Raw genomic sequence first — 14,809 nt, forward strand, 5'->3', positions numbered from 1 at the left:
TTTCTACTAATTGGACATCTCAAGATTCAATCTATATACAAGACAAATGTATAATTATGACTGGTTGGTGCTTTTATTTATTGGTTCCTACGATACGAGAGGCACTTTTCTACTAGACACACTTCACTTCTCTAATATATTCTACAAAGATTAATGTGAACAGTTATTACAAGCTATCTATTTATGTTTATAGCTTATTTCAATATTGTTTATCTATCTATCTCTTCACGGAATAAGCATACGTTTTATAATTATTGTAAATTATAACTTTTTTGTTAAGTTATATTTATAATAAGATGTTTAATAAGCGAATTACACTAATGTTCGAATGTGTCTGAAATACTTGCACAGATTTTGGTGCTTCTAACAACTCAAACTGATAACATACTATTGATTTTTATACAGATATGTATCAAAATTAAAAGACTATAATGTTATAAACAAATTATATAAATAAATACAAACAATTTTTTCATGCTTGACACTGACACTATAAGCGTTCGTTACGCAAACCGCGCGCGGACTGCGCACGCGCAGCGCACATGTACGCGAGTTCTGTAATGAGGTCACTTACACTAATTACACCGAATTCACTTTTATTAGCGGTATTACGATTTCGATATATCTTGAGATTGATATTTAATATACCTAATATATGTACATGCGATTTAATTTAAAAAATAAAAAGATGCATTTGTTTATAACTTTATAGATAATAAAATATTTTTTATCTATTGCTTAATGTGATCCTCCAAGTTAAAAGCAATGCGAACCGTTTTATCATATATGTTTTTAATTCCTTTTAAGTAATTATAGCATAGAAAATGTATATAAATGTGTTTGTTTGTTTATAAATATAATTAAATCAATGTTTACAATTTAAATGACTTCTATAAATCGCTATTCGGTAACCTTTAATACGTAAACACATTTCTCTAATAATAATAACTGTGTTTATCTCGTACGTAAGTTAATTATAGTTGAGGAAGGTTATGGAGCTATGAGTTTAGTTAGTACTTACTGATGCTGTTTACATAAATATAGTTATATGAATTGAAAGGTAATATTTTGGCCTCGTAATGTAAATGTTTTACGGGTATTTGGTAGTTAGTTAAAAATAACCTAACGTTATGACTCATAATAATTTGTTGCATTTGTTTTGTACTGTAGATATCCCATAAAAAATTTACATTACTCTGATCCCAATGTAAGTAGCTAACGCACTTGTGGTATGGAAAATCAGAAGTAACGTCGGCACCACAGACACCCAGACTCAAGACAACATAGAAAACTAATGAACTTTTTCTACATCGACTCGGCCGGGAATCGAACCCGGGACCTCAGAGTGGCGTACCCATGAAAACCGGTGTACACACTACTCGACCACGGAGGTCGTTATAATAGCAACATGAGTGCGTACTCACATATATGGAGTTTAGCTGTCCGTACTACTGGTAAAATTCTCACAAATTTAAATATATATATATATATATACAAAAAATGTCACATCTTTGTCGTGATAAACCACTTGGTAGTAGGGCTTTGTACAAGCCCGTCTGGGTAGGTACCACCCACTCATCAGTTATTCTACCGCCAAACAACAGTACTCAGTATTGTTGTGTTCCGGTCTGAAGGGTGAGTGAGCCAGTGTAACTATAGGCACAAGGGACATAACATGTTAGTACCCAAGGTTGGTGGCGCATTGACGATTTAAGTAATAGTTATTATTTCTTACAGCGTCATTGTCTATGGGTAATGGTCACTTACAATCAGGTGGCCCATATGCTCGTCCGCCAACCATATACCATAAAAAAAGTGATAGGAGCAACTATTGTGAATTGTACCGAATTACCCTCTCTAAGCCTATCAAAATAATGTTTTAACGGGTTAGTTATATTATGATAACTAGCAAGGGCAACAAACCCGCAGAAACGCACTAGTTAATTAATAACAGCGATGGAGTTTGGCCGCCCGCCAGACCCGGCTCGCACGGATGACCTAAGCGCTACATCACTAACTAATATAGATTTATTAGCGTTCTCAGAAACTGTACGTCTGTCGGTCCTCGCTTATTTCGATATCATGATTAATATTTGATTATGAATTTTATTTTTGTATTTACTTTTTTTTTAAAGCCTATAAATTCCCACTGCTGGGCTAAAGGCTTCCTCTTCGTTTGAGGAGAAGGTTTGGAACATATTATACCACGCTATTCCAATGTGGGTTGGTAGAATACACATGTGGCAGAATTTCTATGAAATTTGTCATATGCAGGTTTCCTCACGATGTTTTCCTTCACCGCCGAGCACGAGATGAATTATAAAGACAAATTAAGCACATGAATCAGCGGTGTCTGCCTGGGTTCGAACCCTCAATCATCGGTTAAGATGCACGCGTTCTAACCACTGGGCCATCTCGACTCGTATTTACTTTGCATAACGCATATCTATTTTATTATGTTGTGTAAATCAAAATCTTAGTAGCAAATCCAAATATAACCATAAATTAGATCACGTTCGTATGTAGGGTTAGGTAAAAAAACCGGCTAAGTCCGAATCCAACATGAGAATGAAAGGTTCTGTACCATTAGCTATAAATAATTTTTAACAAAGTGCTTGTCTCTTTTAGTATTAATTGTTATACATTATCTGTAAAAATTTTAGCTATCTACCACTAGGATCACGTTTTACCCTTTGGTTACAGAACTATATACACGAAAGTAATAATCACAATAGAAATGCCTAGATATCATGATTTCAAATAGATTTTTTAATTATAAGATTATTAACATTAGTTTGATAAATTTAATAAGAATTTAATATAAAGTACATCAGGTTTCCCATTAACTGTAATCGGTTTAACCTAAAATAGCGGTCGGCGAGGCGCTGTCCTTAACCGCGCTACGGTCGCGGTTATATTTAGAGCAGCAGCTGTTTGTAAATAACCGCCCTGCATGTTATGTATTTTGTTTACTACTTCGATTGGATATCTTCTATCGACACAGCAACGCTACACTTATCGATTATCAAAGTAAATAACGACTGTCGGTTGCGAAATGTAAATACCGTGAGTATTTTTGTCAAATACTAATTACTTAAAGCTTTCAAATTAAGAACAAGTCAAGAGACTATTGTTTCCTTCCTAATTTACTAATTGTATGACCTCGTATACACATTCGGTTATATGGATCGACAGAGTGAGTTTCTAATTCACTAATTGTATAACCTCGTGTACTCATTTGATTATATGAATCGACAGAGTAAGTGAGTGAGTGAGTGAGTGAGTGAGTGAGTGTCAACGGTCGCGTACCGGTGCTCGGTGAGGCGCGCCACGGCCCTCGCCACGGCCTCGAGCAGCGGCCCCACGGCGCCGCGCTGCGTGCTCAGCTCGCGCACGTGCGCCGTCAGCTCGCCCAGCGCCGCGCGCGCCAGCCCGCCCTGCGCGTCCAGCTCGCCGTGCGCCGCCACCGCCTGCGTCACACACACGTCACTCCTCCGCCCCACCACCGACCGACCCGGCCGGCTCCCGGGCGCTCACCCTGGGGTTCCCGGCGGACTGCTTGGCGGCGTGCACGAGCAGCGACAGCGTCTCCAGCACGGTGCGCGCGTGCTGCAGCAGCGCCGCCTGCGCTGCTGAGTCCGTCGTGTGCGAGGCTGCGCCCGCCGTGCCGCTCACTAGCGGCTCGGCATACGACACCTGATCGACAAGAGTGTGTTTTACTAATTGTAGTGAAGATATTACACAGACATATTCTCCGGCAAATATAATTTTGTCTGCATAATTAACTCATCTTTGAGAGAGAGCCATATTGGCCGACTATGGTCTAAAGTTTACATTTATTCCTGCTCTTGAAATGAACTAACAGGAATCTTGTGAAGTACAGCTTGAATGACGGCCGAATCTGACAGTCCACTACCATACGCGTGGTGCGTAACTCACCAGCTGCGTGACAGCGTGCCCCAGGTTCTCGGCCTCACTGCGCGCCGCCACACGCAGCGGCTCCAGTCTCTCCAGCATCTCTGCAGCGCTGTTCTCTATTTGCTCGGAGTAGCCTGTTATAATAACACACGATTTATTAAGTGCTACAGTTTAACTCCACTATACTAATAAGGAAATAAGTTATTTTTGGATGTCAATGCCGACCTTGAAGTGTGTTAACGTGTCTCGGCTGCAGCTCGAGCCCGACAGCCTGCAGCGCCACCTGGTCCAGCTCGCGGAGCTGCTTGTTGAGCGTGTCCAGGGCGGTCGCGCACTCTCGCTGACCCGGAGCCATCTCGCTGTCACACGTATAATACACAATTTAGGCATACACTACATGACAATATTTAAGCGAGTAAGCCAAATGGGAGCAGAGGGCGCTACCGTATCCCGGAGACGAGGTTCTTGACGGTGTCGGAGACGGACTTGCTGTGCGCCGCCAGCGCGTGCCACTGCGAGCGCTCGGCCGGCGCCAGCGCCAGCGCGCGCGCCGCCTCCACCATGGCGCACGAGTGCGTGATGATGTCGCGTCCGCAGGCCAGCACGGGCTGCTGGCGCTCGCGCGCGCGCTGCGAGAGGCGCGCGGGCACGGCGGCGAACTCGGGGCTGTCGGCGAACTGGCGCAGGCTGCGCACGGCGTCGAGCAGCGGCGCGGTGGCGGCGGCGCAGCGCGCGCGGTGGCGCTCGCTCCAGTCGGCGTCCAGCGCCTTGATGTGCTTGACGAGCGCGGCCGTGCACTCGGCCACGTCCTTGGCCACCTGCACGAAGTGGCGGCGGCCGCGCGGCTCGGCGCAGCGCGCGGACGCGGCGCGGCACGCGTTGCACAGCGCGCTGGTGTGGTGCGCCACGGCCGTGGCCGCCGCCATGACGCGCGGCTGCGACGCGTCGCGCTCGCCCAGCGTGGCGCACGCCTGCTCGATGGCCTGCGCGGCGCGCGCGAACTGCGCGCGGTCCACCAGCCCGGCGCGGCCCGCCGTCGACGTCTCGTCCGACGCCGCCACCAGGTACGCGGCCTGCGCCACGCTCTCCACCAGCCCGCGCACGGCCGCCGCCACGCCCGCCACGCTGCGCGCGAACGGCTCGGCCTCCGCCTTCTTGACCGCGCTCGCCATGCCCGACATGCCCTCGCCTACGAACGATCGTCATATAGTTTTGTCTCGAGAACACGTATTGAATCAGCTCATTTGTACATTGCGTAGAAATATTTACAAAAACGAATGTGAGACAGTATTTATACTGCGGGGCTACGTACTCAGCAGTTTGCTCTGGTCGACGACGGCGTCGAGGCAGGCGAAGTACCCGAGCTCGCTGAGCGGCTGCGAGGGCGCAGTCAGCAGCGGGCGGCAGCTCTCCATGCTGCGGATGGCGGCGGCGCACTCCTTCTGTCCCGGCGCCGCCTCCGTGCACACGTCCACCTGCGAGCACAGGAGTTATGACCATCCCTGTTAACTTCACTCGAAGGCACATCCGGCTCGAAGAACCAATATACTCTTATAACATTGATTACATGGATCTTTCAATGTTACACAAATTATATTTAAATAACTATTAGAACAGATTGCTGCGACGAGATATCGCTAAAGTTCGTGTCGTATAATATATGTTCACTCACAAGGTGATTGATGCTCTCAGTGACCGCGCGAGCCGCGTCCGTCAGCTGGTTCTTCGCATTCGGTCGGGTCAAATCCTGTCATTGAAACACATCATTTAGATAAAGATTTTTTAATCTCGAATTTTGTTGTTGCTTAAGAGATAATACTCAAAGCAACGAAAGAATCCGTAAATGTTATTATATTGAGTACGAAGATAAACCGACCTGACTGACTGATTTAGCGGTGCCGAGCAGCTTGGACGAGTTGACGGTGACCGTCTTAAGCGAGCTGACCATCTGCGTTCGACTCTCCGTTTCCTGGCAACACAAGTATCGAGTGATAAACATGTTTTCATGTAAAAATCACCTACTGAGCTTATATACCGACGCTAGATCATTGTAGATTTTCAGTACTTAAACGATTATAGGAATGTTATTCACTTCAAGTATGACAATAAACAATGACAATAACAGCCTGTAAATTCCCACTGCTGGGCTAAAGGCCTCCTCTCCCTTTGAGGAGAAGGTTTGGAACATATTACACCACGCTGTTCCAATGCGGGTTGGTGGAACACACATGTGGCAGAATTTCTATGAAATATGTCACATGCAGGTTTCCTCACGACGTTTTCTTTTTGAATTATAAAGACAAATTAAGCACATGAATCAGCGGTGCTTGCTTGGGTTTGAACCCGCAATCATCGGTTAAGATGCACGCGTTCTAACCACTGGGCCATCTCGACTTCAAGTATGGAAATGTCAAATACAAATGAATGAGTTGTGCAACACAGGAGTCGCGGGCCGCACCTCGGTCTGGCCGGCCATGTCGAGGCACACGGCGGCCAGGCGCTCGAAGGCGTGCTGGAAGTGCTCGGCGGCCGGCGCCAGGGCTCCGCCCTCGGCCGCCGACGCCACGTCCGCCGCCGCGCCACTCAGCCCCTCCGCCGCGCCGTTTAGCTCGTTTTGCAGCGTGCTAAGTATTTATAACTCTTATTGTATCTCCATATATGTATGCTACCACAATTAAATTAATATAAGAATAGTACTGTTTAGTTTTTGTACTTGAGAGCATAACATTATCTTTTTATATTTAAGAAAAAAATTAACGCTTATAAAATCGTAAGCAGACTCAAAAGAATATTACACGTATAACCAAACAATAGTAACAAAAATATAATTGGATTTTAATTACAAATACACTAATTCACATTTAATGCACTACTCACTTAAATTATATCAGCAATTAATGATATAACTGCACTAGTCATTAGAAAGGCAGAAGGCAAATAGGCAACTTGTGCATACAAATGACGTGTCGAATATATAGGTGTATTTTTAGTTACCCATAGCTCTTGTCCGTGAGCGGGAATTCGCCCATGTCGAGTATGTCCAGGGTCTGGTTGATGCTTTCCATGGCGGCGTCCAACTCCGCGTGAGAGGGCACTGCTTCAATGGTTTGTTCTATGCCCTGCAATATAATAGCAATTAATTTAATGATCAGTCACATTTTGAAATAATGATATTATTAGTTTTAGGTTCGAGTACGCACCTGAGAGACATCCTTCGCGATTGCCATTATTCGGGAAGTGTCAATCTCCTCGGAGCTGGCCAGTTGGTGCTTCACGGTCTCCACGAGGGTCAGAGACGAGTGCAGGACTTGACGACCCGACGTTATCACTCTGGAGGAGAAAACGTATGTTGGAGAGGAGGACAAGGGAAAGTTCGAGTGAAAGCAGGCGTCGGCGTGTACCGGTGTTGGTTGTGCTGTGGTGCCACGGCGAGTGCGGCTCGAAGCGGGGGGGCGAAGTCCCGCAGCGCGCCGGCTAGGTCTGCGGCGGCGCGAGCGCAGGCCGCGCCCTCGCCGCGCCGAGCGCTGCCCGCCAGCTGCGCCGACGCGGACGCCGCGCTGCGCCCCGCGTTCTGCAGCCCGCTGTACGCCCACTCCGCCTGCGCCCCCACACATCGTTATGTGTTACCATCGGGTCGATACCTGGTGTGCGTGCGCGGGCGGGGGCTGCGTGCGTACCGTCTGCCCGGGCAGCGGGCGCAGTTCCAGCGCGCGGGCCGCCTCCTCCAGCTCATCTAGCTCGGCCTGCAGGCTGCGGATGATCTCGGCCGCCGCGTCCAGCTCCAGCCCCTTGCAGGATACACGGGCGCGACTCACGGCCGACCTGGTGACGTCACGCGCGTGTTTAAACTCGTGTCTCTAGTGTCTCGCCCGTTTCGTTTGTTATACGTTAAATATTTGTCGCGTAGCGTGTGCGCGAAATGTCACCTGAGGTCAGCACAGCTGGTGGTGAACTGGTGGGTCGTGTCGGCCAGCTGCTTTGCGGTTGGGACGTCGTTGATGGTGGGCAAAACTCCACGCGCCGCCTGTATCACGTGACCACTCGGCTATCGCGAAAAGAACGACATTTATTAATACGGGCTATTATTAATTGATATATTTACGAGCAAAATTAAGCAGCTGATTCATTCAATAGTTCTCATCATCATCTTGAGAATGTTAATATGATGACATCATAGACATTTTAAATATTTTATAAATGTATTTATTAAATAATATGTAAGCACATTGTTAGGATTAGTCATAGGCTTACCTGCAGGAAGGTCTCGGCGGCGGTGATGAGGTCGAGGGTCGCGGCGGGCTCGCCGGGCCGCGCCACGGCGCTGCGCACCGCCTGCGTCACGCGGGGCACCTGCTCGCCCAGCACGCTGCACTCCGACAGCAGGCTCTCCTGCGGAAACGGCTCGGTAAAGTGCTACGGTCTTATAAGATGTTTTAATAGAGGAACGGAGCTTGCCAGTGACTTGTGTTCACTCCCCATGCCTCAAACGGCAGTTTAAGACTGAATTTTCATTGGACGTTTAGGATTGACGACCCATCAAATCATAAGAGTGTATTACATCTGTACGTGTGCTGTCTATAACATCTTCCACACAGTTAAGCAGTCTCTTTTATACTTGCACAACTAAATTGAAAGACGTCAAAACAATATATTTATCTAATCTGTAATAAGAGTAAATTGCATTTTCTTTTGCTATCCGTACAGTCCGTCATTCACAAAGTAAGATGACATAGAATAAAGCGCGTACCTGCGAGTACTTGTTGGTGTTGTGCTGCGTCGCGTTCTGTGCCGACGTGATCAGCTGCGTGGCGCTCGACGTAGCCTGGCGGGCGCTCTCCTGTAACAGCCAGACGTGCTGTACCAGTGCCGCCCTCACTCATATTTTAGTGGGTACAGTACTTTATTGTATTTATTTATGAAGAATTTTTCAAATATCTCAAAGCAGTTTATCAATAGAAACATTGTCATTAAATAAATCTGTTACGGTGGCGAGGTGGTAGGCGGTACGTACAGTAAGTCGCGTGAGCTGCGAGCTGACGATGTCCTGCCCCTGGGCGTAGTCCACGGTTATGAAACGCAGCTCCTTGGCAGCGCGGCGGAGCGCCTCCTGCTTCTCGCGATCCTAACAGTAATAATAATATTTATACAGAGCTCCAAAATTGATTGATTGTGGCGATATCACTGAATAATGTTTATGCGTATGTTACCTGTGGCGAGGAGGCGCAGAGCCGCGCCGCCTCCACCATGCGGGTGGTGGCGTCGGCCAGCAGCTTGGCCGCAGCCAGCAGCTTGCACTGGGCATCCGAGGGCTGCTTCTCGGCCTCCGTCTACGAACATTTGACGTATATAATATATTGCTACCGCCGAGTGTGGTCGGGGGCGCGAGTGTGTGTGTCACCTTGATGTCGGCGATGAGGCGCGCGGTGGCGTGTCCTAGCAGGCGCGCGCGGCGCACCATCTCGGGCGCGTCGGGCGCGTCGGCCACGCGCTCGCTGGCGCTCACCACGCTCTCCACAGCCTGCTCCAGCACCGTGGCCTGCGCGCGCCGGTCTGCGGGCACACGGGCGTTACGTCACAGTGGGTACAGTCGAGATGGCCCAGTGGTTCGAACGCGTGCATCTTAACCGATGATTGCGGGTTCAAATCCAGGCAAGCACCACTGATTCAAGTGCTTAATTTGTCTTTATAATTCATCTCGTGCTCAGCGGTGAAGGAAAACATCGTGAGGAAACCTGCATGTGACAAATTTCATAGAAATTCTGCCACATGTGTATTCCACAAACCCGCATTGGAACAGCGTGGTGGAATATGTTCCGAGCCTTCTCCTCAAAGGGAGAGGAGGTCTTTAGCCCAGCAGTGGGAATTTACAGGCTGTTGATGATGATGACCGTCGGCCGAGGTCTCACCGAGGTCGCAGTGCGCCAGCAGCCTCTCCAGCTCCTCGGACACGCGCTGCGCGGCCGCCGTTAGCTGCTCCACTCCGGGGCCCGCGGCCTCCGGGGCCTGCTGGCACGCCGTCACCAGCTTCTCGACCGCCTGGGCCACTTGGCGAGCTGCACTTGTAAGCTGCTCCCTGCACGCTGGGTTGTGAAGAGTCGGCGCTACCACCTAATATTTTATAGACATATTATGATAGTTTTATGTACTTTAATTTTGATTTAATTGAAAGAAATAATTTTTACATCGCTTTAATGTTGAAAAAGGTAAATAATAAATTGTGATAATGATAAGATTTGTCCTTATAGAGCAACTAGCTTTTGCCCGCGACTTCGTTCGCGTGGACTCAGTTCAGGTTCGTCCCGTCTAGTCTAGTAATCGCTTAAAATCGCTTCGTAAATAAGCCATTTTTCTCGTACAAAGTAAAGGATAAAAAATGGTTATTGTGGGTTATTCCTAAGAGATAAACATATACCATCACGGACTTTTTTGTAGACCTTTTTAAGTTGTACAATACTGTAGTACATTGTTTTGATCTATTTTGTAGGATTCAGTCAGCGTTTGCAATGTAAGCGCAAAAAATTTGTTTTTTTACGACCTCACATTAGAAACCTCAAAAATTGTAGCCTATGTGTTATTCTGATGTATAAGCTATGTTGTGGTAAAGTTTCATTCAAATCCATTCAGTAGTTTTTACGTGAAAGAGTAACAAACATCCATACATCCATACATACAAACTTTTTTTTTTTTATGGTATAGGTTGGCGGACGAGCATATGGGCCACCTGATGGTAAGTGGTCACCATCGCCCATAGACATTGACGCTGTAAGAAATATTAAGTATTCCTTAAATCGTCAATGCGCCACCAACCTTGGAAACTAAGATGTTATGTCCCTTGTGCCTGTAGTTACACTGGCTCACTCACCCTTCAGACCGGAACACAACAATACCGAGTATTGTTATTTGGCGGTAGAATAACTGATGAGTGGGTGGTACCTACCCAGACGGGCTTGCACAAAGCCCTACCACCAAGTAGAACTTTCGCCTTTATAATAGTAGTAGGATAAAGTTATGGGGGTGTTGCAGGCGTACCTTAGCGCAGGCGACGAGCTGGCTGGTGGCGAGAGCGCAGTGCGTGGCGGCGGCGATGATGCTGTTCTGCAGCGGTTGCTCGTCCTTGCACTGCGCCGCCACATTCTTCGCCTTGAGCACCAAGGCCGCTGTGGTGTTGGCGACCGCCTTGGCCAACGACAGCAGGATATCCTGATTGGAAGAAACAATGATCAGGAAATGCTTTACAGGTAAAACTTTTAATTTCGTTTACCTACCATATATACCACTTAATCGTAAAATTTAATCCAAATTGTTCTAACGGTATTTCGTTGCGATATATCCATCACAATTTGTTATCCGATAAATTTTCATTTCAAATAGTAGCGGACAAAAACGAACTAATCACAAACATGCCATAATTCTGCAAGAATAGTACCCAAAGGCGAACAAATATAAGGAGCAATCTAAAGGTCATTATTGGCCGGCAATATATCCTGTTACAATCCAAACTTTGAACTGTACATAGCTCTGCATCTTCAGCATGCTTGTTACATCATTCAGAAGTACTTAATCGAACTCGACTCAAAAATAATACAATAGTAGTCGCCGTTCTTTCTTGTAGTTGATGTCCTTTCATGGAGTACAAGTTTTGCTTCAAACCAAATTGCATCAAATTAGGTTAAGCGGTTTTATCGTGAAACAGCGACAGACAGACATTTTTAATATAAAGATAGATATTAATTGATATTAATGATTTTCTAGTTACAATAACAATTACATAGATTTGTGATCTTCATAAAAATTCCATTACGTCATAATTAAATGACTTAGATTTAGTATAAATGTTTGGCATTTGAGTTTTCGTAATTGGTTTTGCTTTCCATTTCCAAACTGGTGTTTGATTTTCTTTGAATAATGATGATCTGATCGAGCGACTTCGGCTATGGCACTTTGACTTGTACAATTTGGCGATAAGACTTATGAAGACTATCTTTGTGGCTACATAAGTACGTCATAATATAAATACATTAAAATATGTCACAGATATTAAGTTCTTAAAACTACACTCTGTATTTATTTCACTTCGCTATTCCAATTGGGGTTGAACATATTATGATGTTAGGTTTTATATATTTTGCCCAGATTAATATTAATCTCTGTAATATATATTTACCATTTAATTAGAGTAATGACAGTATAATTCAAATATATTTATATACCCTGCCTAAACATCAATCAAAAAATTGTAAGTCCACGCTTTTCTAATCTTTAATATAAGGTTGTATTCAATCTTATATATCAATATATTTTACACATGAGTTTTAATTTTTTGAATAAGCCAGTTTAAAATTAACCCTTCAATAAATTTTTGATCAAACTCCGATTACTCTCCACTCGTCCTCGTAATATCATAGTCCTACTATATCTTTCCTACCATTTTGTCATATGACATACATCTCTAGCACAAGAATCACAATTAACTAACAACAATTATATATCACAAATATTTCTAATAAATTATCATTTTCTTTGAGTTTTGGGTTCACAGAGATCTACGTTAAATTATAATCGGCGTGAATTTACATAAGCGAGGAACGTTTGGTCTTACAATATGTCTTAGTACGTGTTACTATGAGTACCGACTGCAAAACAATACAAAAATTACTTTTTTAAAATAATTTTATCGAAACGCCGATAATTTTACGATTTTAAAGTCATTGAATATCAATCAATAGATCAATAGATTTCTAAGTTATATTTTATAAATTCTCTCACTTGCATTTTTAGTAATGTTGTTCTTTATTATAACTTATTTTCTGGCACTTATAACCTTATTACATTGACATATTATCTGACATCAGGGTTCTGAGATGTGACGTCATTAGCTGTAGTCCTTATTATTGAGTTATATACAGGGTGTATTAGTGTTAGTATATAATTATTTTTGTCATTACATTCACTTTTCCAGACAGTTAGTCGTAAATAAAAATCCCAAGTATTTAATAAAAGCAAATGTATTAACAAAAATAAAATATGGCGTATTATGGCAAGAGCCGGAACCCGGAATTGTTATGGTACATCCAGTTACAAAAATTTAAGCAAAATATAAACAAAAAAAATGTGCTCGATGATGATTTGATTGTGATTTTTGTACATGACTGTACCTTGGATTAATGACATAAGTATAGAAAATATACAAATATGCTTCGTGGGCTAACTTATATTGTAATTTATTAAAGTCAAATCGAATATTACTTTTAAATAATTGAATTGATTAAAGAATATATTTAGTATAATTATTGTTAGCCTTTATATGTCATAATATGTAATTTCTTTCACCAAATGTTATTAAGTTACATTGTTATAGGATTTAGAATGTATCATATCAAAAATGTTAACAAGGCAGTTTTGTATTTTAAGTCTATTCCAATGGCAGGAGGAGTAGAGATAGATAAAGATATATGACCTTGAAATGACGTGATATCATTGGTCGAGATGTAAAACGTCTGTGGTATTCGGTTTTTAATTGTTATCGAAACTTTGAAAGTATAATATAGCTATTTATAGTGATCTAGTTATCCATTATAACAGTTCTAAAAGAAAATAGTAAGGAATATGTAGATCTAAGATTAGTTTATCATAAATCATGCCATTGGAACGCACATTAATCGGGCATTGTCTTAATATATTTGCCAATGATGTTACAACTGCCTTATAAATTGTTGATATGACATCGAATGTGGCGCCATCTCTTATGTGTATGCTATGATTTGAGTACAATTAGTTATTCAAGAGACGTCGCATTTATTCAAAATGATCTATTTATAACATTCCAAGGCTTTCTATAGTATTGTTTAAAGTTTGGAACACAAAATCAAATAGATATGTCAATATATGTTACGGCATTGTTATGTATATTGTACAAAATTTATCGAATAGAATTATTTGGGGTGAACTTGATCCTTATTCAAACATATTAATCGAATGAGATTCTTGAAAATATATATTTTATAAGACGTAAAGAACAAATTCATCCCAAATACAATAACATCAAAAATAAAATTGTGATGAAAATATCGTAAATCATAAAAACAAGCATTAAAACCATGAAATTGATACATCGATTGTAACAAAAAAAAAAAATATACGTCACCAACACAAAAAAGCGTCAACAAAACAATTACAAAACAAATAAAATCATTATAGTTTCGCAGTTTTGTGTCAATGACCTAAAAATAATATCTATAATAACTAACTATTAAAATGGAACCCAACAACCAAAAAAAAAGTAAAAAAAATATAGCACGTGCAAGTCAGTACACGTGACTCTTGTGGAACATCTTGGCCAGTAACGTTACATGTTCAAACGTTGGACTGGACCCAAGAAGTATCGCTATTATAACATAACTGTCAAGAAATAAACCGTTTCCACATAGTCCTATTGGGTCCTCCTGTTAGCAAAAGGGCGAGAATTTTTACGTCCTTTTGGTAATAAATAGTATAATGTTTATAACATTTTGTGTAATATTAATTTATAGAGTAAGTAGCATAAGAACTTTTGATTCTTGTACAACTGCCAGGAGAAAACCCAGTGGAGCATGTGGATTAAAAAAAAACATAGATTTTATATTTTTTTATAAATGACCAGATATTAATTCGAAAACTTTCAAAATAAACGTTATTAGGAACTCGTGTGTGTTCATTAATTATTAATAATTAATAATTATTATTATTAAGTCAACATTCTGGTCAGACTTCTAAAACTAAATGCCAATTGTATTAAAATAAAATCATTAAGACTAGATCTAGTATCAACTTATTATTATGGACGTTTATAAAATTACAAAACAAACACAATCAAAATAAAAAAAAGAACATATCACTACGATCGACAGCTGTA

The 14,809-nt window shown here is 42.9% G+C and overlaps 1 protein-coding gene across 13 annotated transcripts in view; it reads right to left on the reverse strand.

Annotated features, from left to right (window-relative positions):
• Positions 1 to 14,809, reverse strand: part of LOC124540905 (talin-1) — an 80,105-nt gene that overhangs the window by 15,659 nt on the left and 49,637 nt on the right. For all 13 annotated transcript variants that reach the window (XM_047118679.1, XM_047118676.1, XM_047118668.1 and 10 more), the window contains exons 21-41: positions 10,948 to 11,118; positions 9,825 to 10,026; positions 9,317 to 9,468; positions 9,126 to 9,245; positions 8,930 to 9,040; positions 8,666 to 8,755; positions 8,170 to 8,307; positions 7,845 to 7,963; positions 7,596 to 7,740; positions 7,320 to 7,516; positions 7,119 to 7,248; positions 6,913 to 7,037; positions 6,377 to 6,542; positions 5,795 to 5,887; positions 5,591 to 5,665; positions 5,231 to 5,393; positions 4,363 to 5,107; positions 4,144 to 4,277; positions 3,940 to 4,052; positions 3,538 to 3,696; positions 3,310 to 3,470 (exon numbers count right to left, since the gene is read on the reverse strand). In XM_047118679.1, coding sequence (XP_046974635.1) covers positions 3,310 to 3,470; positions 3,538 to 3,696; positions 3,940 to 4,052; positions 4,144 to 4,277; positions 4,363 to 5,107; positions 5,231 to 5,393; positions 5,591 to 5,665; positions 5,795 to 5,887; positions 6,377 to 6,542; positions 6,913 to 7,037; positions 7,119 to 7,248; positions 7,320 to 7,516; positions 7,596 to 7,740; positions 7,845 to 7,963; positions 8,170 to 8,307; positions 8,666 to 8,755; positions 8,930 to 9,040; positions 9,126 to 9,245; positions 9,317 to 9,468; positions 9,825 to 10,026; positions 10,948 to 11,118 — 3,509 coding nt within the window. The remainder of the gene's footprint in view (positions 1 to 3,309; positions 3,471 to 3,537; positions 3,697 to 3,939; positions 4,053 to 4,143; positions 4,278 to 4,362; positions 5,108 to 5,230; positions 5,394 to 5,590; positions 5,666 to 5,794; positions 5,888 to 6,376; positions 6,543 to 6,912; positions 7,038 to 7,118; positions 7,249 to 7,319; positions 7,517 to 7,595; positions 7,741 to 7,844; positions 7,964 to 8,169; positions 8,308 to 8,665; positions 8,756 to 8,929; positions 9,041 to 9,125; positions 9,246 to 9,316; positions 9,469 to 9,824; positions 10,027 to 10,947; positions 11,119 to 14,809) is intronic.

The sequence above is a fragment of the Vanessa cardui genome, chromosome 27 (genome assembly GCF_905220365.1).
Source record: "Vanessa cardui chromosome 27, ilVanCard2.1, whole genome shotgun sequence".
Classification (NCBI taxonomy): Eukaryota; Metazoa; Arthropoda; class Insecta; order Lepidoptera; family Nymphalidae; genus Vanessa; species Vanessa cardui.